We start from the raw sequence: 27171 nt of genomic DNA, 5'->3' as shown, positions 1-27171 counted from the left end.
GCATGCTTAATCAATGTGTTTGGCAAAAAAAAGTCTGCATGTGACGGGTGCATGCGTGGGTGTGCATGTGCTCATTTTTGATGGGTGGTTAGGTTGACGAGAGATCGTACGTACAAGTTGCTTAAATACACACTAGTTGGTAGTTAGCCCAATCCATTTTTAAAATAAGGGTCGGTGCATCTTTTGCAAAAAAGAAAAAGCATCAGCGCAAATCTACTTTTTTTTTTAGCAAATCTACTGCAGAGTCCAGAAGCTGCTGGTGTCTTCTCCACGACACCGGACCAAACCAATTCCGGCCCAACCAACGAACACAGTCCAGCGACCTCGAGTATTCACGCGAAGACGAGAGAATTCTCCAGAACTGCTTTCTCCTTCTCCGCTATATCATCCCAGCTCTCTATAAATTCTCCCTCGTCCCGATCGACAGAAACCGAAGAAAGTCTGAGGAAAGCACCGATCAAAGAGCTCCCAGAAATCAATTGCTCACCCTTCCGCTTCCAACACCAGCCAAATCGTCGATCCATTCCACCAGCAGCTCCAATCCCCACCGATACGACCGACAATGTCGCTGATCCGCCGCAGCAACGTGTTTGACCCCTTCTCCCTCGACTTCTTCGACCCATTCGAAGGCTTCCCCTTCGGCTCCGGCAACAGCGGCAGCGGCAGCCTCGTCCCGCGCACCTCCTCGGACACGGCGGCCTTCGCGGGCGCGCGCATCGACTGGAAGGAGACGCCCGAGGCGCACGTGTTCAAGGCGGACGTGCCGGGGCTGAAGAAGGAGGAGGTGAAGGTGGAGGTGGAGGACGGCAACATCCTCCAGATCAGCGGCGAGCGGAACAAGGAGCAGGAGGAGAAGACTGACACCTGGCACCGCGTGGAGCGCAGCAGTGGTAAGTTCCTGCGCAGGTTCCGGCTCCCGGAGAACGCCAAGGCGGAGCAGGTGAAGGCGTCCATGGAGAACGGCGTGCTCACCGTCACCGTGCCCAAGGTGGAGGCCAAGAAGCCCGAGGTCAAGTCCATCCATATCTCCGGCTAGAGCGATGAAGTGGAGTGCAGAGCAGTGGTGTGGAGTCTCGCCCCGGTCGTCGTGATGAAATAAAACCAAGAAGTCCGGCCGTCTGTGCGTGCGAATGGTCCAATGTTGCAGTCAGTGTTTTGAGTCTCTCGTGTCAGTGTTTTGAGTCCGGTTTGTTGTTTGTTCATCAGTCTGTACTGGCTCTGTACTCCATCTGCAACCGAGTAAATCCATTACCTTCTCTGCTAATTTGTGAATGGCCGTGCGGATCGTAGAATGTTCCTAACTCTCACAATTGAACTCGGAATGAACACTGAACATTACAGTGACGCTGATTTTAGTCGGAGCTTAGGCGCCTCCCGGATGCTGGTGGTAGGAGGAGCACGGCGAGCGGAGGCGGACGACGAGCAGCCAGTCGTCTTCCCGGTTGCTCGTCAGGCTTGAGGAATTAGTGGAGGAGGGGACGAGGAGCTCGAGCCGTGCGCCTCGGTGTCTTTTGTCAGCCGTGTCCTGCCTGAGCTATGTTTTGCGCCGGCGTTCTGTATTGTCAAAAGGGCCGCGGACTTCCGGTCCAGCAGCTAGCTAGGCCCAAGTTCGCTCGTGCCTCCGCCGCCGCCGTCACCGTGCGCCGCGGCCCCATCCGCGTCACCTTACAGGCCCTCGGCGACGGATCCATTGCCACCGCTGGCCTGGTTGGGGGCTAGCGAGACTTCTCGTCGTGCTCCCACCGTCCCAGACCGCCGGCGGCCTCCCCTGTCTGGCCACGTCCTACATCTCCCGTCTCGTCGCCGTCAGCTGCATATGCGAGGAACCGCGAGACGAGGTCGCCGAGGAGATCTCGGGTCCGTTTCGTCAGTCGCGATGCAACCGGGCGGTGGGCGTTGGCATGTCCACCGCGTCCGCAAGGTGTTCGGCGCATTGCGCGACCGCACCCTCGACGAGAGCCCACTGGCGTCAGCGCACTCATGAACACGTGTGCTTCAGCTAATCATGTCTACTTGTTCCTTGTGCTGTCGTGCATTTACCAGGGACGGGAATTTCAGAAGCTGGAATCCGGAAGAATGTTCCAATAGGTGGAGGCAGATACAGGCAGAGCCCCTCCTCTCCACTTGCTTCTCTCTAATGCGTGTATGAACCTGATGCAGTGGTTAATTGTCTTGTTGGGATGCAGATGAAGCAGCTGGAAGCCACACAGAGGATCTCTTCCTGCGTTCATCCAGCTTAGTGCTCCCACCTCTAGTTTCGTACCTAAATGTTTTGATTTTGAATGTACTCCATCTGTTTCACCGTGACAATTTTCATCTCATGGTAGATATCCATTGATGTAATCAAGACCGCAATTCACTTTTCCCACTGTTGCTTTTGCTTTTAGAACTTGGGAGCAAAAGATGAATTGGCTATAACATTTCTTTCATACATGTTATTCTCTTCATCTCATTAACATAAATTCCATTCTAGCTCCATGAACACACCATTTTAGAACCTTTACTTTGCTACTGATGCAACTTCAGAGCAAATAGCACCTTACACCAGGTAGTTTGCAACTTGTGTCACTATAGTAGGTTATGTAAGAGTTTTCACTCCGCATCATGTTCTGCTCAGTAATATTGCACTTCGCACCATGTCCGGCAAAAAAACATGTTTGTGTTTTTTTGGAAAAGATTAACATGAGCATATGAACTTTGGGAAACTGAATTTTCATGTATCTGCAAGACATCTAGTTTAGACTGGAGTCATTATATGAATCACTTAGTTTGAGTTCTGTGCATTATCAATTCGTTTAAATAAGATGGTAAAACAAATTGTAAAATGGGAGAGTTAATGCTGTAACTTTTTAGCTTTAAGTAACCGCTTTTATGAGGTTCTTCTGTCTCCTACATTTATTTTGGACTCTTATGTCCATGTACATGCCGATAACATGACAGTTGGGTGCATTTAATATTAATCTTACTATAATTTTCTATCCAAAATCATCTTCACAAAATATCTAAGATATCTTCACAAGATGGTGTTTGGTACATGCATGTGCTCATGTGGACTAAGAATTAGACCTTTGTTCACTGACAAGCACATACCATGTAAACTAAGTTATGTTCAGCTTGTTTCTTAATTAAAATGTGTTTGTGCTTAACTTTATTTACATGTGCATGTCCAATAAATTTGATTCCATTCCAGGTACACCTCAAAGATGTACTAAAACTATGAAAGGGGTACAAGTCAACCATAAAACTCATAATAGGAGTTAACTACCATATTTGTGCATGTCTAATAAATTCGATTATGTTTGAGGTACATCTTAAGGTGTACTCCCTCTGACCCCATTTACATGGTGCACACATGTTCTGAGATCCAACTTTGACTAACAAAACTTGGGCTCTGTGTTACAACAATTATACCATTCAATCCATATTAAAGAGTAATTTCCAATGGTATAATTTTTATGATATTTAATTAGCATATCATAGATTAAAAAAAATTGATGGTCAAAGTTTAATCGCGACGAGGGTGCGATGTAAATAGAGACGCATGGAATACTAAAACAACGAAAGGGGTAGAAGTCGACCAAAACTCATATCTCGCTTACATAAGAATGGCAATGCTTCAATTATTTAGTTTCGAAGAGAAATCCTTTGCCTGGTGCATGCTTCATGACAAAAAGTAAGTGGACTATTTATGAGTGATTTTCTTAAGGTGAAATTTTGTATTACAGAGCCCCCCCCCCCCCCCCCCTGTATAGGCTTGTATACAAATATATTTTCGTGCAATCTAGCGTAACTATTTATACTTAGTCGAGTTTGATAACTATTTATACTTAGGCCCTGTTCGGTAATGGTCCGCTCTGGGAATCTGCGGAGCGGGTAAATGGCAACTCCACCATTTTGACCTACAGCTCCGCCAACTCCACTCCGGGAGCTGCGGAGCGGAGCGATGCCGAACAGCCCCTTAGTTTAGTTGAGTTAGATCCTCAAACTATCTTATTTCTTAAATCAGGCCCTTATAATGGTCTGATTTTGACTATTAACAGGTTGATAGGGTAGTTGAATCTTGCCACATAGGACTACCAACTAGTCAACAATTCACTATGTGCACAAGAACTGGTCAAGTTTACTGTCTGGGACTCGCCGGCCTCCCTACAGTTTTCAGATCGAAAAGAGATCTGGTCAGAGTGAGAATTAGGTGGTAGGATTGGTCCAACTAAGAAGAGGGGTCTAAACTCCTCCTTCAGTTGTAATCTCTCCTGAAAAGATGCTTCAATTATCTAACTGTACAAGAAATATCGTTCAAGATCTTCGCATTTTGCATGTTCAAGATATGCAAAGCTACTGCTGCAAAGAAAGACTTCTATGAAGAACCGGTCCTGCTCTTAAAATCGTTTTTATTGAGACAGTCTTATTGATCACTGGTTTTTCAGTCACCCAGCCACCACCAACTGGCCTCATCAACTGAACTGGGTGGACTAGTTGGGCTCAGTGGTGGAGCGACATGGGCTAGAATAACCATGGGTGTGCAAGACACCTGATAACAATTTTTATGTGGAACCTGGTATTTAGTAGGTATGCTGCATGTATATGTATACGTGGGCTACAAAAAATGAGAACTTCACCCATGTGTTCTTGGTACGTTCTTTAGAGCTTGCAATCTCATATGCTAGCCCAATCTGCATTGCCAACCCAAATTTCCAGGTTCCAACGGTCTAGCACTCACTATTGATGCTTAGGGCATGTTTTCATAGCCACACCTTGTCGAATTTTGCCAGAGGTATGGCAGTTCGGAAGGGTACTGTTTACTTTTACTGCTACAACTGTGGTATGCCACACTTCCTTTGCAGCATACCCCACTTATTATAATCTCTTCGGAATACCTACCTATCGTGGCTAACTGGCTATGTGCGGGAGCCCCAGGAACCCTAATTACTCATAGGTCGATGCTGTCATCATACGTTTGTATGGTATACCTCCTCATAGTTTAGGACTACCCATCAACACCTTTTATACCTGTCATAGTTAGTAGATAAAGCATGGCAAAGTCAGCATGTGCAAAGTTTGGCTAGGTGTGGCTATGAACCAAATATTCCCTAAGCATTAACAGTCCACTGGACAAACCTAATCCCGAACTTAGAATATGACAGTTACTCTCCTTGCCTTCATCTGCATCAACGAGACAATGCGGCACCAACTACAACCCACCTCAGCAGAATCATTGTCTACTATGTGTAACCATCTTTGAGCGGCAAGAGCGACCTCGTGTGACTTGCCCACTTTGGGCGTGGGTGCAGCATCGTTCCTGCACATCTTCTCTCGTTCCGCAATAGACAGGTTGCTTTGCCTCATGAATGAGTTGCGCTTGAGCACCTTGCCCAGGGAAGTCGGCGGCGTAAAGGTAGAGGCAGCCGGCAGGGGTTCATTCAATAGAAAATGTGTAATTTGAGCTACCGAACTTCCCTACTCCTCTGTATCAAAATATAAGACGTTTTTTGATACAAGATAAGTATAAAAAACGTCTTATATTTTGATACAGAGGGAGTATTGTATATCTTCAATTTTTCTGTTGGACAATGCTATTAACCCTATAGCTATGATTTTTTAACGACCAGCAGTAGGAATTCCTACTGCGTATATTTATGTATTTCTGTGAAGCATGTTACATAAGTACATAAAGATAGTAAAGAAAGAAGATTCAGTGGAGCTGGCAATTTAGGCACGGAAATCGTGAAGTTTTTTTTTTCCTTTTGCCCTACGGATAACCATGGCAAGTTCTTTGAATTTCATTCTGCATCCATAAAGACTTGGTAGCACTCCTTTGAAAATATAGTCACTGCGAGTGTCCAAATAAGGCAAGCTTGATGGCTTGAATGTGATGCAGAAACCAAGAGTTGTGGCAGCAGACATATTTCCAGCATTCATTGGTAAATTGGCAGTGGAAGGAAAGGTGATCTCTGGTTTCAGTTGTGCTTGCTCCACATAGAGCATACTAATAGTCAGGTAGGAAAAGGTTTTCCTCTGAACAATCTCTCTTGTGTTTAGCCTGTAATGTAAAAGCAGCAAGAGGAAAACCTTAAGCTTCTTTTGGCAACATGATTTCCAATCACTCAAATGCTAGTAATGCCTCGGAAACTTAAGCTATCTGCTATCTAAATACTGAACTGCCACCTGTGCTATGCATTCTCTAATATTGAACTTCATAATGTTTGATCGTTGTCTTGTTGCTGCCCTGCCTTGGCACTTGTTTGCAAGTTTGACCATTGTTTGACACTTGTTTGTTGTTGGCTGTTGCTACATGGAAAATGGAGCTTGGGGTCCAGATCAATGCTTCAAACCTGCAAAGGTGATGTACTGATGTGTTGCTTCATTATTAATTTAACGGTATTCACATTGTACGCTTATTGACATTCTATCCTTTTGGAGTTTGGAGTTTGAATAGGGCATCCGCAATTCAGCATTAGAAGTTGGCGACTTGGAGGTTTGGAGCTGCTTCGGTATGATCAGGGAAAGAGGGCAGCAAGGTAATCTGCTGTCCTAGCAACCACACATATTTGTTAGTGACTAAAGAAATAGTAAAAGGTACCCCCGCATTGGTGCATTTTAAACATGCCGAATTTACGTTTCAGTATTGGCCTGATAATGATACTACACGTATCCGTATCGATGCTGCATAGGGTAACATGGTCTCTTGGCCCATAAAAACTGAATACGCTTCAGATGTAGAGAAGTCAGGTGTTGTCCAAGAATAGGTCCACTAATCTTGAGAGTTCGTAAGCTCGGTATTATTTGTAAATGCTTGTAAAGTAATAATAAGAGTGGAAATGAATAAATGTTGACAGCTGTAGATCTTCATCCTGTGGGTTTCCTTCTCATCCTAGTCATCCGATCTTCCTTATCACTACACCTCCTCCTTTAGCTAGTACCTGACACCCGGGCCTCTGTCACGCCCTGGATGGGATTTGGAAAGTAGATCAGGGTAAGAACTAGGGTTTGAGAGGAATTGGAGATCGAATCAGCCAAGCCGAGAGGAATTCTCCATTAGTTTACTGTAGCAATATAGCTGTAAAGTATATAGTGTTTTGATCAAAATGATAATAGCATACCCACGAAGGGGCTCATTTGGCTCTTATATAGCCATGACAACTAGTGAAGCGATACAGTAACTTAAACACTACAGTGACTCGGTGAAAATAAGGCGAGCACCGCGAGCCGTTGGATCCTTTCCTGGCATTGCCTCCTAGCCACCGGACAACTGAATGAATAGGTGTGACACCTGACAATGCTCCCCTGTTGAAAACCACCTTGTCCTCAAGGTGGTCCGTGCTTGCGCCAGCTCTCCACCGTCTTCTTGAAGAATCCTGGGAACGTATGCTTGATGAAGTCCGCATCTTCCCACGACGCATCATCAGGAGGAAGATTCTCCCATGGTACCAACCATTGCATGATCGGCAGATTGTTTCTGGGTACTTGACGAACCTGTAAAACCAACACTGGTTCAGTTCTGATCAGTGGCAAATCTGCACAAGGAACAGCCGTTGGCCCAATATGCTTCTTAAGCTGGGTGATGTCGAAGACCAGATTTATTTGTGTGGTGCCTGGTAACAACAATCTGTAGGCTACATTCCCCACTCTATTCAGCACACGAAAAGGACCGCAGTATTTGCTCTGCAATTTGATATGATGTCGGATCCCGAAAGCATTTAACCTGTATGGCTGTAACTTCAAGTAGACCATATCTCCTGGAGCTAAAACCCTCTCAGTTCTCTTTTTGTCAGCGTACTTAACCATTCTGGCCTGTGCTGAGTGTAGGTTCTGTTTTAATTGGCCCATCAGAGCATGTCTGTCTGCAGGAGTGCCACAACTAGCATTTTCCAAAGCTCCAGGCAAAGAAATTTCATTGATGTTTGGAGGATCATATCCATACAAAGCTTGAAAAGGGGTTTTCTGGAGAGAGGAATGAAAAGAAGTATTGTACCAGTACTCTGCCATTGGTAAGTAGTGTACCCATTTCTTTGGTTCTGCAGAAACCATGCACCTTAGATAGTTCTCAATGCACTGATTGACTCTCTCTGTTTGCAAGGGTGATAGGCAGAACTATATCTCAAGTCCACCTTCATTGCCTCAAAGATTTCTTTCCATAGTTTGCTTGTAAATATCTTATCCCTCTCAAAGACTATGGCAATGGGAGGCCCATGTAACTTGATCACATTATCTATAAAAGCTGCAGCTACAGACTGCAGAGTGTAAGGATGGGCCATAGGGATGAAGTGAGCAAATTTAGTCAATCTGCCCACCACCACAAATATGATTTCTTTGCCATTAGATTTGGGAAGCCTCTCCACAAAATCCATGCTCAGATGTGTCCAGGCCACGTCAGGAACATGGAGAGGATCCAAAAGCCCTGGAGAATGGCAGTGCTCTCCCTTGTTTTTCTGACAGACAGGACACAATGTCACAAATTGCTCAATTTCTTTTTTCATGCCTGGCCAATAAAATATGTTTTTCACCCTGCTATAAGTAGCTTTCATGCCATTATGACCTCCCAAAGTAGATGAATGTAATGCTGTTAGCAACCTCATCTTGAGAGCTTGCTCACTGCCCACATAAATCTTCCCTCTATGTCTGATAATCCCACCTTGGAAGGAATTATTATTTGCTTCATGAGTAGGCAGCACTAATAATTCTTCCATTAGTTTCTTACAAACAGTGTCTTCCTCATAGGATTTTTCCGTTTCCTCTGTCCACTTAGGAGTAACCAAGGAAATTGCCATCAGAGAATGTTTTCTGGACAAAGCATCAGCTACTGTGTTTTCTTTTCCCTTCTCGTACTCTATCTGGAAATCAAATTCTAACGGGTTAATTGGATAAATGCCACTGGAATTCTGGTGATTCCGAGAAACGCCACTGCAATTTCCAAACTTTGAAAAATGCCACTGCAAATTTTTCAAACTTTGAAAAACACCACAGCAGACTTTGAAAAATGCCACTGGAAATGGCATTTTTCAAAGTTTGGAAATTGCAGTTACGTATCTCGGAATCGCCAGAATTCGAGTGACATTTATCAACTTAACCCAATTCTAACAGGGCAGACCATTGGCATATTATGGTTCTGTACCATGCCCAAAGAATTGTCTCTTATCAACATATGAGAAAGAGGCCCTGGCAATCATTGAAGCTTTAAAAAAATGGAGACACTGTTTAATTGGACACAAGTTGATTATCAAGACTGACCACCAGAGTTTGAAGTTTATGGCAGATCAAAGGGTTTCTGGTAACATTCAACAGAAGCTTATGCTCAATCGGCATAAGCACAGCTCCTACACCCTGCTGAAAGGCATCTGTTTCTAGTACAAAAGGAGAAGTGAAATCTTTTTTTTTTCTTCAAGAAAATGCAAAGACTTTGTGTTTCATTTCATTGAAAGGATAGAGTTTGGTTACAACTTACAACCTCCTAAGAGGCAGGAACACAGAAAAGAAAGGTTAAAATCAATGAACATCCCAGGTTGCTGGCAGTATCACTTGAAGTCCCCGTGCACCTGCTCTAGCTCAGAGTGTGGCCTCGGTCTTGGTCTTGTCAACAAGGGTCTGGACGGAGGGCTGGGCACCTTCGAAGATGCAATCATTTCGATGCTTCCAGATCATCCAGGGCGTGAGTAGGGTAATGGAACCCAAGCTTCGGCGTGTTCTGTTTTGCGCTCAGCCACCAGTCCATGAGCGCGTCCTCCTGGTTTGGGGCAGCGACTGTCATCCTCAGCCAAGCGAGGTTCTCATGCCAAGTGTGTCGGGCGAAGGGGCACTCCAGGAGTAGGTGCCGCATGGTTTCTAGGGCCTGATCGCAGATGGGACAGTGGGTGTGGTGCTGCAGGCCATGCCGGGCTAGCCGCTCCGCACTCCAAGAGAAGTGAAATCAGGGAGGGCTAAATGTTAGGACCGAGAGCATATCGACCAGAGGGGGGGGGGGGTAAATGGGAGATTCAAATTTTCTTACGAAAGCTTTGAAACTCAATCCACAAACCGCAGCAGAATAGAGTATAGGGGGAAATGCACTGAATCAGATTTCTTCGTCAGAGGCATATTCATCGAGAAAGGCATTTACGACAGAGCGAGCTTGATAGACAATGGGTTTAACTACGATGAGGGTTATGCAACAAGCAATCAGGTGTAACAGAACGAAACAAAACATAATTGAGACTGAAGAAAACACAATTGAAAGGTTACACAAGATAACAAGGATACAGACTAACAGCGTAGGAGTAAAGACGAAGATAAAGAAAGTATTTGACAAGACTACACAGGATGAAAGACACTGAACAAACAAAGATCAGAGAATCTAATGGCATAGAGCATGAATGGAAACTACTGAAAGAGATGCAGTAGAATAGATAGAACTAGTGGTGCTTGATGGCGACAAGAGATTTGGTAGACCAGTTCACCCTTCTGCCAAAGGGCTATGTCTAGTTGGAGGGGCTGTGACTTAACACGGAGGATAAACTCTCTTCACCCTATTCTCCTTCAACACAGAGCTAATCAGACTCAGGTTGATTTCACTCGTGGTAGATCCTTGTCGGTGATCTCCAAACCTTTGGTCGACCTTCGCGAACCACAATCACTCTTGGTTGCTGAACATCAAGCTCGGTGAAGACAACAACTCTTCAACACTCGAAGCCAAACCTATCTGTCTAGAGAGCAGTGGCGAATGAACTGGGCAGGCTTTAATAGGCTTGAGCCTGCCCTCCACCAATGAAAAAACGAAATTAATAGTTAATAGTACATGTTCCTAGTAGTATTATGGCAAATTCTAGCCTTCTTTGAACAAAAGAATTGAGACTTGGTGGCTTTTTCTTCACGCCATTGACTATGAGCCTGCCCTTGATTTTCCTCCAAGATTCGCCACTGCTAGAGAGTGCGCGGCTCTCAAGAGTAACAGGTACAAGAACTCTCACTCAGAACTGCTGTGATGCTAAACCACTGTCTAAGTTTGGGCTCTTGGTTTTCTCTCGGTGGATCTTAAACTCAAATCACCCGGAGAGGGGTTGCTCAAATCAATCTTCTCAGAAATCTCAAGCGGAGCAGCCAACGGAAAACCTTGGAGGGGTGGCTATTTATAGCCTCAGCCTTCCCAGAAGGGAAATGACCAATTTGGACATCAGCCTCAGCCAATGGCCGAATGAAACGATTCCAACGGTCGGATTTGAGCACAACGGTAACATTTCTTGCGGAGCAAGAAATGCTAACTCCTCGGTCCGAGGCAAATCTCTCGCAGTGAAGATCACAGTCTCTTGCTGGCAAGTATTTACTCGGAGCACAAAGAGATTTCTCTCACAGCTTTCATAGGTTTTACCTAAGCATAACAGCTGATCTAAGCATTGAGAACCTATACCCCTCTTAATAGTACGGAGGTCCTATGACTCAAAAGACTGAAAGAAGAAAAACTAAATGAATGCTACGTCTTCATTTCGTCTTCGACTTCAATCGCTGCAGTCAATTCCTTTGGACGACAGTATTCGAAACAAAAGCTTCGCTTTAGCAGAAAACTTTCGAGGGGTCGATTTCTTCACATTAATCTTCTCAACTCTATCATTTCATCAGATGTAGCTTGTTCTTCTCTGCAACACAGATATGCTTCGGTGAAGTTCCTCGAACTCAGCACCGGAGACAACATTCTCTTTGATTGTGTATGGACTTTTCTCTCTGTGTACACTAGCAAACAAATTAGTCCATACCTGTTTCTGTCAACAATCTCCAAAACACAAGGTAGGCAGATATTACACCAACGAGCTGTGGCCATTGCTTGCTTAAGCTGTTGAAAAGCTATGTCTTGCACATTTGTCCATTTGAAATTTCCCTGTTTGAGCATATCATGAAGTGGCCTTGCAATTAACCCAAAATTTTGAACAGATCTTATATAGTAGCCACACAATCCCAAGAAACGTCTTAACTGTGTTAGAGAAGTTGGAGTAGGCCACTCAGTAACTGCACTTACTTTCTCAGGGTCTGTGGAAACCCCGCTGCTCATTTATGATATGACCCAAATAATCTACCTGAGGAACAGCAAACAAGCACTTGGACATTTTAACTGACAACTGATGCTCCTCAAGCAGTTTAAATACTATTCCCAAGTGTTCTAAGTGTTCTTCCAGACTTATGCTAAACACCAAGATATCATCAACGAAAACCAATATAAATTTCCTCAAGTACTTGCCAAAAATTGCATTCATCAGTGCCTGAAATGTGCTAGGTGCATTGGACAATCCAAAGGGCATAACCAGATATTCAAAATGGCCAAAGTGTTTTCTGAAAGCAGTTTTGGGTGCATCTTCCTCATTCATCCTAATTTGATGATAGCCTGATCTTAAATCCACTTTTATGAAAAACTTTGCTCCATTTAGTTCATCCAGGAGGTCCTCAATGAAAGGTATAGGAAATTTGTCCTTGATAGTTATGGAATTCAAATCCCTAAAAGCAGTGCAAAGTCTCCAAGTAGCATCCTATTTAGGAACGATAATAACTGGAGAAGCATAAGGGCCCTGACTAGGCCTGATAACCTTGGATTTCAACAGCTGATGGACCTGTTTATCCACTTCATCTCTGTGCTTATGAGGGATTCTGTATTGCCTAATGTTTGGTGGAGCAGCATTGGGCTGAAGAGTGATCTTGTGGTCACAACTTCTAACTGGAGGAAGTCCCTCAGGTTCTGCAAAAACTTTGGGATGCTGTGCAATTAATTGTTCCACTTCAGGAGGGTGACATGTGCCTGAGGTTTGGAAAAAGAAATATCCCCGATCAGGAATAGTGCATAACCAGAAGTTCCAGCAGTGACCATAGAAGCTAACTCAGCACCAGGGATCTCGGTTGCAGCAGCAAAGGAGTTACAAGCAGGAATAGTAATTTGTTGCCCATTCTTCTTCACAAGGATTTGCTTGTTGCCATAATCAAAGGCCATAGGGCTACTTTGCCAGACCAATGACCATGTCATACCCTGGTAAATGCAAAATCCTGAAAGGATGTGCAAACTGTTCTTTGCCCATTTGGAATTTAGTAGTAGGGACATAAGCACCAGACCGCAACATACCCCCACCTGCTATTGTCACAGCTCTAGATTTATCTTTCAATATAGTGCAGTTTGTGGTCAGTGTAAATGTCAAGTTCAGAAATGTTGAATTGCTCCCAGAATCCACTAGCGCAACTGCTTGCTTGCCCCCAATCTGGACCAGCACAGATAATGTGCTTACTCTGGCAGTGTTCATGGCCTGCAAAGAAATTTGCATACAGTTCTCCTCAGCATTTGGTTGCTCTGGCTGATCTATTTCAGTCATTTCTTCTGGTTCTTCTGTAGTTGGTAATTCAGTGGGGTCTTCTCCCGTTAACAAATTAATAACAGGGGCCTGTTTGCATTTATGCCCATGAAACCAACTGTCCCCATATCGCCAACACTTACCAGGTTCTCTAGCTCTCTGTATGACCATTGGTTGTGTTGCTTCGGCTCCTTTATCCGCAATTGCACCTGGCTGTTTATAATACGGAGTTGTATGTCTTTGTGTACCAGATGTCAGAGGATACGGTTTCCTGGCTGGAGTAGCCTGTTCAATATCAACAGCCAACCAATATGCATCAGTTAAAGTTTCAGGTCTCAGTGGTCTTAACAGAAACTTAATTGTTGCTCTCATTCCATTCACATAACACTTTACAAACCACAGTTCTGTTAAATTTGGATTATCCTACTGCACCTGAGCCATTAGATCTTCAAACTGATCTGTATATTCAGCAATAGATAAATTTGGGTTTGAGGAACTGAGCTCGCATATCGCTTTCAAATGCTTTGGGATAGTCTTCCCACCGGAGACGGTTCCCTTGCTGCTGTATTTGATTGAAAGCAGGCGTCCTAGTAGTCCTTGTGGGCGATATTGGTGAGCCCTGAACAGAGGGTCTATCTTGAAATTGTAGTGGTCCAAGCCCCGGTGGAGCTGATCGTCTGTCAGTCTGGATAGGAGGCAGTTCGTTGCCTGTTAACAGTGCAAACAGAATAGTTTTCTCTTGCTCCATCAATAATCTCCTCTTAAGTTCTTCAGCGAGAGGACGCTGCTGTTCGCCCCCCCCCCCCCCCCCCACTTCTGAATTTCCTCAACTAATGGGGATTTTTCCTGATGTGACTCTTGGGCGTGTGCCGTTGAAGGAGGAACCACTGATGTGGATGGGGCTGCTGTGCTGAGAGTTTTGAGCACTTCTGTGATCATTGTGAGCTGTCCCCCAAGTGCTGCTACTGCTGCTTGCACCCCGGAAATCACCTTTGTCATCGCTTACTGCTTGAAGTTGGTAGCCTGGATGTCCTTCCGCAGCAAATCCACCTCCTCTCGCAACCCTGTGGTCTCTTCCCGATTGGCCGCAACATCCTCCTTGAGATGCAGCAGTTCTGCCAGATCCGTCTCGTCCACGCTTTGCTTCGAACGCCCCATGACTGGTCAGAGTGGAGAGGAATTTTACGACCGCACACGTCAGCAACCTGAACCACATGGACAGATCCTGCCGCCGCCAACACGAACGCCACCCTACAGCACCACCCATACGCGAACCTGGGATTTCACCACCTAGACAGTGTGTCCCGGCAACCAGTTCCGCCTCACGAGCTGCCGTCGAATTTCGACCGCCTCCGACGCCACCAAGCACCGCCTCCAAGGCCCCCCAACGCCCACAATCACCGCCGCCGCCGGAAACCAGGGTAGGAGAAGGGGGAAAAAAATTCAGCGCGTCACCGCGCGATCTCGCTGCCGAGGAAACGCGTGGCTCATGATACCAATTTGTCACGCCCTGGATGGGATTGGGAAAGTAGATCAGGGTAAGAACTAGGGTTTGAGAGGAATTGGGGATCGAATCAGCCAAGCCTAGAGGAATTCTCCATTAAAGTGTACTGTAGCAGTATAGCTGTAAAGTATAAAGTGTTTTGATCAAAATGGTAATAGCATACCCACGCAGGGGCTCATCTGGCTCTTATATAGCCATGACAACTAGTGAAGCGATACAGTAACTTAAACACTAGTGATTCGGTGAAAATAAGGCGAGCACCGCGAGCCGTTAGATCCTTTCCTGGCGTTGCCTCCTAACCACCGGATAACTGAATGAATAGGTGTGACACCTGACAGCCTCCGATATACAAGGACCAAGCCCTGGTCCTAGGGTTACCCCTTCCGCCGCAATCCCTTCCCGTGCCTCTCTCTCTCCCGTCTCCATCCAACTGCGTGTCTCCTCCTACCTCGCCATCTTCTCTCCCGTCCAAATGCATTTTTGTTTAATTACTTCCATGTTAGTTCTGTACATTCCCGTTGCGGTGCTGCCATACATGGCATTTTTTTTCTAGTAATTGTGTATTATGATTTGGGGGAAGTTTGCCCATTTGGACATAGTTGTCATAATTACTGAAGTGATCAGCCTGAGTGTGATATCCCACTAAGAGAGGAAGGGGAAATCACAGATTGGCAGGATAAATTGCAGCAAGGGATGAGAAGAACAGAGAACAAGCGAGAAAACAGAGAGCAGGTGAGAGTTTCAGTCATAGCCATACAGGGACAGCGACTCAGCCCAAATAACTCACGCGCACACTCACAGCGGGACCTCTGGTCCATACACCCAGTCCACCACTGGGCACCTTCTTGCGGGTCACTCCTGTCCCCTTCGATTCTGTATCCCAGTCGTCTTCGACATCCTGGACTGGTATCTCTTGGTCCGCCTTCGTCACTGTCATCTCTGCATGCATAGGTGGTGTAGGCATGACACTAGCCCCCGCTTGAGCAAGATCATCATCCCAAATTGGTGCCTCTGGAAACCGTTGCTTGAGGGTGTAGTAATCCTCCCAGGTAGAGCAATCTGCTGGCAAATGTGACCATTGTACCAGAATTTCCTTTCTAACCAACCGGCGTTGAAGGATGGCAAACGGAGTAGAGCCCGAGGAAGGAACCTGCAGGTGAGCTGACAGATCAGTGAAAACCGGAGTGTAGTTTGGTGCAGCAATTCAGTACTGTCCTGGTCATTGTCATATGGCAATAACACTTCCTGTAGCCAATCTGGGCGACAAGTTGAGAGGCTATCCAGGATAAATAAATGTCCCTTGACAACGAATCCGCGGCACTATTGTCCACCCCTCATTTGTATTTGAAACTGAACTGCAGCCCCACATGTTTTGCCATGGCTTTGCGCTGAAGATCTGAACCTATCTGCTGTTCAGTCAGACTACACAAGCTCTTATGATCTGTATAGATGACAAACGGAATGGCCCTCTTTGTAAACATTGCCTCCACTTATCGCAGTCATAATTACTGCAAGAAGTTTCTTCTCGTAGATGGATAATTTATAAGCGATGGGGTGCCCATTCTGCATCAGCACGGCGCCCACCCCTGTTGCGCAAGCGTCTGTTTCAATGGCGAATGGCAGCTTGAAATTTGGCAAGGCCAAGACTGGGGTACGGGTCAGTGTCAGCAGATGTGTCAGGGGTTTCGTGATGATGCCATAATTCTGAACAAACTTGTTTTTTTTTGTTTCTTTTGAACGGTCACCGGGGGGGAGAGGATCCCCACCTGAATATATTGCTCAAAAAGCTGCCAAAGCCAAGAGTCACCCCTTAAGCTTTGGCTGATCCAGTTTATAAGGGAAACCGGATCGAAAACCTAAACAACTTGACCCCGTTTATGAGGGAAACCGGGCCGAAAACCGTACAGTTAACAAGGTTACAGAAGATGAGAAGAAATTGCCACCTAGGAGAAGGCATGACCTAGCTAGCAGGCAGAAAGAACAACACCACGAGAGACAAGTAGATGTAGGGTGAAGTCGAGGGATCACAATACCAAAACTCTGCAAACAACCTAACGCACCGCATCGGCGTGCGTACCAAGCCCCACGGCACAACAGAGGATCAACCATAATCAACGAGTGCCAAACTAACACGAACCTTGACTGGGAGATCCGCCACGGGCGGTCGAAACGATTAGCAGGTCGGGGAGGCATCATTGCATCGTCATTCAACAAAGGTGAACCAAGAGAACACCAAGAGCCCGAAGCTCGCAACAGCACAACGGCAACCATGGGAGGGTCTTGAGCATGCACAACAACAGGACGGAGACCACGCGAAGGACAGCCGAAGAGAAACACATGAAGAAGAACCACCACCGTCGGCCCCAAGCTGGCCGCACCACCACCACCAAACACACCACCCTCAACCACGCGCAGCAGCAGGAGCCGTCGTTTGGGCCTCCAAGATGATGCCTCCAAGGAGGTAGTGTTGTCAAAGACACAACACCATCATCCGATCTGGCAAGCCCGATCCTAGGTTTTCACCCGGAGACCACAAAGCAAAGAACCGTAGGTGCTGGAGCTCCACAGCGGCACCTCCTGCGAGGGGAATGACGTCCATAGACGTCGCTGCCGCCGACATCGACATAGTCGATGCAAGGTTCTCACCCAGAGTTTGAGCACATCCCTACAACAAGACGGCCTGAACCACGCCGAAGTCGATGCAAGATACTGAAGAGGCGCAATGAACTGCCGTCGCCAACCGCACCTCGCGGAGACGAACAACAGCCAAACTTCAGCACCACCACTGGTCCCTCCGACCGGAGACGAGCAGGGCGGACAGCGCACCTCGACGACGTCTTTAAGAAGAGCACGGCACCCGAGGGCGTCACCGTCGCCGGCCCCGGCCAACAGCCTGAGGCGGAGCTTTCGCTTGGCGCTGCCACACATCCCGCCAGAGTCCGAGCCCGGTCGGACCACCAAGCAGCCTCACGCCACACGAACCCCTCGCCGCCTGCACCCGCAGACAAGCCAGAAGCCAAACTTGTGATAGTACCAGAAGGAGAATGAATACACTCGTGATTCTCATTGATGCCCACGAAGGGGTTAATATACAGGTACAGAGGCTGGTAACGACCCAGCTATACAAGGGGACATGCACAACGTGCAACAGGAAAAGGGGCACGTCTGGTGCATGATCTACGTGGGACTCGGTCCTCCTGTTGAGCCAGCAACGTTAGTCTTCCAACAGCCCCCCGCAGCCACAACGGGGTCGTCGAGCATGTTGTGGCTGGACCTGAAGTCGAGGAAGATGGTCGATGGAAGCCCCTTCGTGAAGATATCAGCAAACTGCGACGCGGACGAGACGTGGAGCACCCGAACATCGCCGAAAGCAACCCGCTCACGGACGAAGTGAAGATCGATCTCGATGTGCTTCGTGCGCTGATGCTGGACGGGGTTGGTGGAGAGGTACATGGCGCTCACGTTGTCGCAGTAGACGATCGTCGCCCGGTCCGGAGGACGCCGAAGCTCGTGCAGAAGTTGGCGCAGCCAACACGACTCCGCTACGGCGTTTGCCACAGCCCTGTATTCCGCCTCCGCGCTTGATCGGGAGACGGTCTGTTGCCGCTTGGAGGACCAAGAGACGAGGTTGTTGCCGATGAAGATGCAATACCCCGATGTGGACTTGCGTGTGTCAGGACAGCCTGCCCAGTCGGCGTCAGAGTACGCAATGAGTCGGTGGTCGGAGGAGCGCCGGAGGTGAAGACCGAGTTGCGATGTGCCACGGATGTAGCGCAAGATGTGCTTGAGGACGGTGAAGTGCGGCTCCCGAGGATCATGCATGAAGAGGCAGACCTGTTGGACTGCGTAAGTGATATCTGGCCGGGTGAGAGTGAGGTACTGTAGGGCGCCGGCCAGGCTGCGGTAGAGGGAAGGGTCGGAGACAGGAGCACCATCCGTGGCGGAGAGTTTGGCGCGAGTGTCGATGGGGGTGGCGATGGGCTTGCAATTGCTCATGCGGGCGCGCTCAAGGATCTCGAGGGCGTACTGGTGTTGTGAGAGGAACAAGCCGTGGGAGCTGCGTGTGACATTTATCCCTAGGAAGTGGTGGATCTCACCGAGGTCAGTCATGGAAAACTCGCGGTGGAGTTGTGAGATGACGTGGCGGAGCAAGGAGGTGGAGCTGGCGGTGAGGATAATGTCGTCGACGTATAAGAGGTGTGCAGTGTGAAGAGCTTCCACCCAAAATTTGGGTGGCATGCTGGCTTGGACAAGAAGTGTGTGAAGGATGTCATTCGTGGAGCGGATGGCACGCTCGGCTTTTCCGTTTTGTGGTGATGTGTGCGGGCAGGAGAGGCGGAGGGCAGTGCCATGGTCGCCGAGAGAGGAGCGGAGAGAGATGTTTAAGAAACTCGCCGCCGTTATCGCACTGGACACTTTGGATGTAAACATGGAATTGTGTGAGCACGAACCGAAAGAAACGCTTGAGAACATCGGTAGCCTCAGATTTAGCACGGAGTAGGAAAGTCCATACAAAGTGGGAAAAATCATCCAATATTATTAAGTAATATTTGTAGCCAGAGCAACTAGGGACGGGAGACGTCCAAAGATCGCAGTGTACAAGTTGAAACGGAAAACTACTGACAGAGGGAGGAAGAAAAAGGCAGTCGTGGCTGCTTCCCTAATTGGCACGCCTCACGCGAACCAGAAGCGGCAGGCATTTTATTACAATCAGGAAGGAAAAGTTGTGATAAACGGGAAAGAGAGGCAGCTGGGGTGCCCTAAACGGCGGTGCCACAAGTCGCCGGAGCTAGCATAGAACGCCGAAGAGCTTGGTGCGCCTCTTCTATAGAGGGGGCCAGAACTATTGCGCCTCATGAGGGGGGTCCGGGTGGCTAGATCCTTCATAGAAAAACCGAGGGGGTCAAACTCGACAGATACATGGTTATCAGTGGATAATTGACATACAGAAAGCAAATTTTGGACGATGTCAGGTGCGACGAGAACATTATGGAGCAGTAAGGGGCGAGAGGAGGTGGGGATGGAGGCGGTGCCAGTAGCAACTACGGGTAGACGAGTGCCGTCGCCAACGATGATAGGAGCATGCTGTTTTGATACAGGACGAGAGGTGGCGAGGTTACTTGCATTACCAGTGACGTGCGAGGAAGCACCGGAGTCGAAGATCCAGTCGCCGTTACCGGGCTGCTGGAGGGACAGCTGATTCATGGCGGAGTAGAACGCCGCCTGATCCCAGGAGGGCTGGGGCGGCGCGCCGGCCCCCGCGTACATCGCAGGGTAGGCGTGCTGGGCAGCACCGGGTCGAGGCCCAAGGACCCCGGCTGCGTTGGGTGGAACCCAGGGGGCGCGCGGCGGCGGGAAGGGCGTCCCCCATGGCGCAAAGTAGCCCATCCACGAAGTGGAGCCGCCGGGAGGAGGAGCAGGCGGGCCGCGTCCGCCGTTGTAGCCACGCCCGCGCCCACGCCCATGCCCACGCCCGCGCCCACCGTTGTGCCCGCGGCCGCGGTCACCGTTGCTGCTGTTGCCGCGCTCCATGGGAGCCTTGCCGCGGTCACCGGAGGAGGGGGGCGGGCCAGAAGAGCCGCCAGGGCCCCCGCCATGGCCGCCGCCTCCGCCGATGGCGAGAGCGGTGGATCCGTCGGAGCGATCGCGGGCGTCTTGGGTGATTTCCTCCAGAAGAAGACGGGAGCGGCCCTGATTGAAGGTTGGGAAGGGAGTCTGCATCGGGATGACAGTGGCAATCACCTGGTACCGACGAGAGAGGCCGCAGAGGAGCTGCAACGTCAGAGTGCGATCTGTGACGGGCTCGTCGACGTCGGCCAGGGCGTCCGCAAGCGCTTTGAGGCGCCCACAATACTCGGCGATGCGGAGATCCCCTTGGGTGAGGGCGCGGAATTTCGTGCTGAGATGCACGGCCTGGGCAGGTTGGTTGGCGAGGAAGAACTCGTGGAGTTGGCTCCAGACGCGATGCGCGGTGTTCCCGGCACCGCGGATGACCTCGTACAGGCCGTCGGCGATGGTGGAGTAGAGCAGAAGGAGAAGCGGCAGATCGGTGTGGCGCCACGCCGGAGTTTGGTGCAGCGGGTCGGAGTAGTGGTCGACATGGCTCTCGATAGAGTACATGACGAGGACGGAGCGCCAGAGTTCACGCCACTTCGAATAGCTGCCGGTTTGGACATCCAACTTGAAGGGGATGAGATTGTGGATGTTGTTGAGGTTGTGGATGGAAGGGGTGGGGGTGGCAGAAGACGAAGCTGTGTCAGGGAGGGTGGGAGGCGGCGGCAGAGTCATCAGACTCATGGTGCTGGGAGCGGTGGCGGGCGGAGCTGAGGACGGGGGTGGAGAGTCCGGAGGAGGGAAGGACAGAAGCAGGAGCGGGAGGGGTGGTGCCCGTCAGGTCGCCGCTCGAAAGGCCGCCTGAGCCGTCGCCGGTGTCCATGAGAGACAGGGACAGGAAGGAGGGCTCTGATACCAAGGAGAATGAATACACTCGTGATTCTCATTGATGCCCACTGGTAACGACCCAGCTATACAAGGGGACGATGCACAACGTGCAACAGGAAAAGGGGCACGTCCGGTGCATGATCTACGTGGGACTCGGTCCTCCTGTTGAGCCAGCAACGTTAATCTTCCAACAGTACGCTGTTAATCTGAGAAACCTTCGCAATTCTGTAGCATTGGTGGATATGGGCCATTTCTTCATTATGGCTGTTTCCTCCGGATCCGTACCACACCATTGTCTGAAATAATATGGACAAGATACTGAATGATGCCCCGATGGAGCACTTGGACAGTTTTGCAAAGAATTTGTTTGCACGGAGCTGCTTGGGCACAAGGTGTTCCAGATGAGTTTCCCATGATGTCGTCCAAGAAGGCAAGAACACTATCACAAATTTGCGAGGGAAAGCAGCAAAGACTGAGTTCATGACGCCCTAGAACGTTGTTGGTACATTCGCAAGAAAAGACTGAGTTCATGATGCCCAAGGTTGCTGGTACATTCGCAAGACCGAAGGGCATCACACGGAATTGAAAATGCCTGTGGTGCGTTTTGAAAGCTGTCTTTGGTTCATCTTCAGGGCGTATTCAAATCTGATGATAGCCTGCACAAAGATCTAGGTTTCAAAGAAAAACCTGGTGCCTGCGAGCTCATCGAGTAATTCGTCCACCACAGTTACAGAGTTGAGACGCCTGTAGTCTATGCAGAAACGCCAAGTATCGTCTTTCTTTTTGATGAGGGGGACAGGAGATGCAAATGGGCTCATAGTAGCAGTTACAACTCCAGACTTGATCATTGCAGTCACTTGACGCTCTATCTCATCCTTCTGTAAAGGCGAATAGCGATAAGGTTGAGTTGATAGGTCTAGCCGCAGGCTCAAGTGTAATGGCATCATCCAGCGATTGCTGGGGTGGTAGCTCCTGGGGCTCCTCAAACACATCAGAGAAATCCTGCAACAGCGCTTTCAGATAATGGGACAGGTGTAATTTAGTTGACAACTGATCACTGCCAGAAAGGACTCAACAATCTCCATTGCCCACACATCATTGTCAGATAGCCATTTGGTCAGCTGCTCAGAACTGATCTCTGAAAGTTTATCCCGCACTGTCATCTCTGCTTGCATAGGTGGCGTAGGTGTGACACTGAGGTCTTGTGCCAGATCCCTGTGTGCTTTTATATGTATGGCTCTTCTGCCATTTCTCCCATTGTGCTGCCTGTTCACCCGTGAGCATGATGTGTGAGGTTTCCGCTGTAGGAACATAGGCTCAAGAGGCCTATACGTGGACACAGAGGGGGGCAGCAGCACTTTTTGGATAAATTGCGAAAGACATAACTTGAACTCAAGACCTTAGGCCCTGATACCATGTTAAGGTTCATGCACTAGCCAACGCAACCAAAAGTCCGAACTGTGTGTAACCCTTCTACGGTGCTGCCAAGCCTCACCGGCCTCAATATCACTGGAACATGTCAGTTGCAATGGATCATAGTGGTCCAAATCAGACCATAGTTGCTGCAGCTTGCTGGCGTACTCTTGGACCCTTTTCTCCCCTTGCTTGAGTTCATCCACCTTACTCTGGACCATCATCATCATCACATTGCCAGCCCCAGAGTACATATTACTCAGTTTCTTCCAAATCGCTGCTGCATTTGCAATTGCTTCTATCATCCTAGCAATTGATGGAGAGACAGAGTTCATCAACCATTGCTGCAACCACAGGGTTGGTGGTGTTCCACACTCGCCAATCAGCACTTGTTTTATCCGCAGGTTCTATGAATATTTCCTGCACAAAATGCTCTACGCTCTTTGTACTCAAGGTTAACTTTGCCCTCCTTGACCAACTCAGATAGTTCTTGCTCTCTTCTAACGCCAGTTCATTTGGCATGAGCTCTAGCTTCAAACTTGCGTGTTCCCAGTGGTGCTTTTGAACCCATTATCCCCATTGCCATAAGATTCTGCAGCAAACTTCTTATATCGCCTTTCGTAACCAGTGTGGATTCACCCTGACCCTCCTTCTCCAGCTTATCTTGTGCTGCCTTCCTTACAGCCTCGGCGTCAGCCCCAACGACACGCATTTCTGATGAACACAAAACAAGAACTCCCCAGCTGCTCAGCAGCAACAAGACTCCTTTCTCCACCCCCTTTCTTTTCCACCCCGCAGCTGTCGTCTTCCTCCCCTAGATCACCACCGCGAGCAGCATTCAAATCCTGCACAGCCGGTTGTGCCGCCAGCCGTCTCCCCACCAGCTGGGCTCGATCCCAGCAGCCATGCCAGCTGCACGAGCCGCACAGCAGCTGGACCCCCCCCCCCCCCCTCCTCACCTCAGGCCACCAAAAAACAGCACTGCTCCACAGCTGCCGGCCGCTGCTGCCTCTCTCGTACTGCCTAGCTCCGACCATATTAAGATTTGGAGGAATTTTCTGTCGTGTGTCTCCCCCTGGACACCCTTTTCTTTTTATTAACTCTTTTCGTTTTAGTCTCTGTACAACAAGATTATTACGCACACACTCTCTCTCTCTCCAAAATTGTCTATCCTTTGCTACTGTGATTTCGTTCCATGATCCAAACATCAACACTTTAGTTTTCTTATAGTTTACAATTTTATGTCGTTCATATAAATTCCAATTTTCTCTCGTCTTTATTGCTTTGTTCTAAGCAGGAACCGAAGCTGCCATGGAGAAGGACTATAGTGTGAGGATGGGTTTTGTGGTAAAAATACCTCTTCTCGTAAATAGCTCTTTCACATTATAGATTATGAATTTATTGGTACATGCTAGAAAGATAATCTTCTGCCTTTTCCCTTGTGTTTCCCTAAACTTACATTGTAATGTATCATCTCAGTTCAAACTTTGCATGAGTAAATGTTAACTGATTATTATTCGAATGAAACAATTTCAAAAGGAAAGGTTCAGTACTTACTAGATTTTGAAAGATATTGACGGCAATGTTGATTTGTTTAGTTTAGCCGCTCAGATTTTTGTTTTGTTTCATACTTGTACCACTACAATTCTTCTTGTTTCAATATGTATAACTAAAATGACATGCTTGTGCAGGATGATTATATTTGTGCTATTTGTGATGAGGGTGGCGACTTGATATGGTAGGCATACTCTATTTGTCTAATCTTTTTCATAATGTAGGGTATCTTTTATTTTTTTGTTCTTCTCAGGTTAATCTATGGTATTTTGGAGAGTTATATGCCACTAAAAAAAAGGGCAACCTGGTGCATGTAGCTCCCGCTTGCGCAGGGTCCAGGGAAGGGTCCGACCACTTTGGGTCTATACTACGCAACCTTTCCCTACATTTCTGTAAGAGGCTGTTTCCAGGACTTGAACCCATGACCTCATGGTCACAAGGCAGCAGCTTTACCACTGCGCCAAGGCTCCCCTTCAGAGTTATATGCCACTAGTTCACGTAAAAATACATAGATCGGTTGAAAAGAAAATTAGTGTTTTTTCGGTATCATGTAAAATGATTGATTATTGTTGTTCATTTATTTTGAATGGAACTATTTGCTCATGTCATGTGTAAGGGGCTGTTTGGATTGCTGCCCACAGCCGCCCGTCCAAAATATTGGTCGTTGACCAGGCTGGTGAGGTCGTTTGGATGAGCGCTGATATTTTGGCTCGCCCAGCCCACCGCAGCGCTACTAGTGTATATCTGCGCCAACTTTTTGGTGAAGCTCGGGCGCCGAAATTGCTCGCCAATTTGTCATCGCAAATATTTTGGGGCTCTGTCAAAAACCAAAAAAAGGGCAAGGGCAGCCCCAGTGCATGTAGCTCCCGCTTGCGCAGGGTCTGGGGAAGGGTCCGACCACTTTGGGTCTATTGTACGCAGCCTTTCCCTAACCAAACAGCCCCAAAATATTTCCTCCATGTTCAGAGTTGCCATCGCAGCTCTAGATTGCCATTTGTCATTCTGTATACTATTTGAGTAGCCTGATTGCGTAACATTGTAGCTTGCATTGCATGAACTCTGCAAGGCTATTGTTCTCGAAAGAAGTTTTGTATCCAGCGGGGCCTGCGTGCTCCCTGACTGAAGAAGGGTTGACACATATTCTTAACTTAATTCATTGTAGTTGTGATGGTGACTGTGGGAGGTCATTCCACCCAACCAAACCTACTGGTGAAGCTTCTCATTGCGACACTCTTGGTCTGAGTGAAGAACAACTGGTGCTAATTCTTTACCAAATTATTCAGTTTTATTCTTGTTTCAGTATGTCCGGTATTGGCATCTAACTTTTCATGCATATCATATTATATAGGAACTACCTGAGTTTCTGTGCGAAAATTGTGCGTCTAAGAAGCACCAGTGCTTTGTTTGCGGAGAGTTGGGATCTTCAGACCAAGGAGGAGGCGAACAGGTGTGTCTGAAAAAACATGTATTTGTACTTTGTATTTTCTGAGATATATTATATTCTGTTTGTGATGGAACTGTTACTTGATTTACTGATTTCTTAATTCTCTATGTCATTGAGAATAATGAGAAAAACAGTAGAGTTCTTTGAAGCTAAAGTATTGTGATTCTGTAGATGTAGGAGCCAATGGAACAACTACTAATGATACTTGATTTTGATTGCATATAGGCTCTAAAATAATATTCAGGATCTTTTTGCATATGCAGTTGCTCGTCAGGATAGATCAGATTCCTTTAATTCTCCAACTTTTTGTTTGCATTTTTGTCAGGTCATCATACAGTGCAATAAAAGGGGCTGTAAGCGCTTTTACCACCCTGAATGTCTTCCACTGGACATCAATAATTTGCCAGGGGATTCATGCCCTATGCATGAATGCTACTCGTGCAAGAAAAAACATGCAACATCAAAGGGTAACAAAACAACAGGAAAAACAAAGGGAAAAGGAACGTGCAGGAAAAAACATGCAACGTTGGAGGGTAATAAAACAATAGGAAAATCAAAGGGAAGGGGAACGTGGGGAATGGACTTGGTGCTATGCAGGCGCTGCCCCAAAGCATTTCATCGGAAGTGCTTGCCAAGGTGTGATTTATGTATCGGATAGCTCGTGTTGATATTGTCTGCTTTGATGTATCTTCTTTTGTTGACCCTTTGTGCTTGTATTGTAGGAAAATCAATGGCGGTGAAGGTGAAATAAAGAGGATATGGGAGACTGCGGGTGGGACTGTGTTCTATTGCAGGTAGCTTTGCCGTCGTCCTTTTGTCATTCTCTGTGTCCTCTGTCTGTTCTACTTTCAGAGTGTGTTACAGGTGCAAAATCTTTGCAGGGATCATGAGATGGTAGAAAATCTCAGAAGTGCAAAGAGGAATCATATTAAGTTTCGAGAAGAAAAACCTAAAGGTGCGACTGAAAACCAAAGTGTTGAGGATGGGAACAAGTGAAGTGTTCCTGTTGCGAAAAATATGGCCGGACCTGTGGTGGCCTCCCTCCATGATTTATCTTCCAACTTGTTGGAGAAAGGAAGCTTGTCTTGGGCTCTTGGAGAATCGCAAAGATAGTGAAGTGAAAACTTTGGTGTCGTCTATGACAGATAACATTATCTGCAGTCTTGCGTCATTCATGTGTTGATGTGTTGATGTGGTTTATGTCCGGTGACCGTGAAACCGCTCTGGTGTGTAGCGTGACATTGTTATTTCGTACATTGCCAGAATTTGGACATTAATCAGGTAGTATGAACCGCCATTAAGACGACGCAGATGTGAGTCGTCATGATAGAAATGTGCTGGCATGTCACCGGCAGGGGTCTTTCCTCCCTTGCCCTTATCTGGTTGGTGCTTCTAATGCTAGTTTCATTTGGTTGCCCCTGGCTTGCTGTGATGATGGATGCAGGTCACACACAGGTGCCAATCTGGGCCAGCTCACCTGAGGGCGACGCTTTGCTGGGCCGCATTGTTTACAGTTGAGCCTA

The 27171-nt window shown here is 47.7% G+C and overlaps 2 protein-coding genes across 7 annotated transcripts; both read left to right on the top strand.

Moving 5' to 3' along the window:
• Window positions 1-292: 292 nt before the first annotated feature.
• LOC123092645 (17.9 kDa class I heat shock protein) lies at window positions 293-1264 on the top strand. Its single transcript, XM_044514462.1, has one exon. The coding sequence runs from the start codon at window positions 563-565 to the stop codon at window positions 1034-1036; it is 474 nt and encodes a 157-aa protein (XP_044370397.1). The 5' UTR covers window positions 293-562; the 3' UTR covers window positions 1037-1264.
• Window positions 1265-1368: 104 nt separating this feature from the next.
• Window positions 1369-27045, top strand: LOC123092644 (protein ENHANCED DOWNY MILDEW 2). 6 transcript variants are annotated; one of them, XM_044514459.1, is made up of 11 exons: window positions 1372-5997; window positions 6306-6340; window positions 6437-6518; window positions 13544-13624; window positions 23948-23997; window positions 24342-24388; window positions 25367-25460; window positions 25553-25651; window positions 25974-26284; window positions 26371-26442; window positions 26530-27043. In XM_044514459.1, exons 3-11 carry the CDS (start codon window positions 6494-6496, stop codon window positions 26642-26644), a joined length of 894 nt encoding a protein of 297 aa, XP_044370394.1. In that variant the 5' UTR covers window positions 1372-5997; window positions 6306-6340; window positions 6437-6493; the 3' UTR covers window positions 26645-27043. The 6 variants fall into 6 exon arrangements, with proteins under 6 accessions (XP_044370391.1, XP_044370394.1, XP_044370393.1 ...); XM_044514456.1 differs by having other exon boundaries at window positions 1369-6340; window positions 26530-27045; XM_044514458.1 differs by having other exon boundaries at window positions 6306-6518.
• Window positions 27046-27171: the final 126 nt, after the last annotated feature.

The sequence above is a fragment of the Triticum aestivum genome, chromosome 4B (assembly GCF_018294505.1).
Source record: "Triticum aestivum cultivar Chinese Spring chromosome 4B, IWGSC CS RefSeq v2.1, whole genome shotgun sequence".
In the NCBI taxonomy this organism is placed as follows: Eukaryota; Viridiplantae; Streptophyta; class Magnoliopsida; order Poales; family Poaceae; genus Triticum; species Triticum aestivum.
The sequence above is the reverse complement of the archived record's forward strand: the minus strand, read 5'-3'. Positions and strand labels throughout refer to the sequence as shown.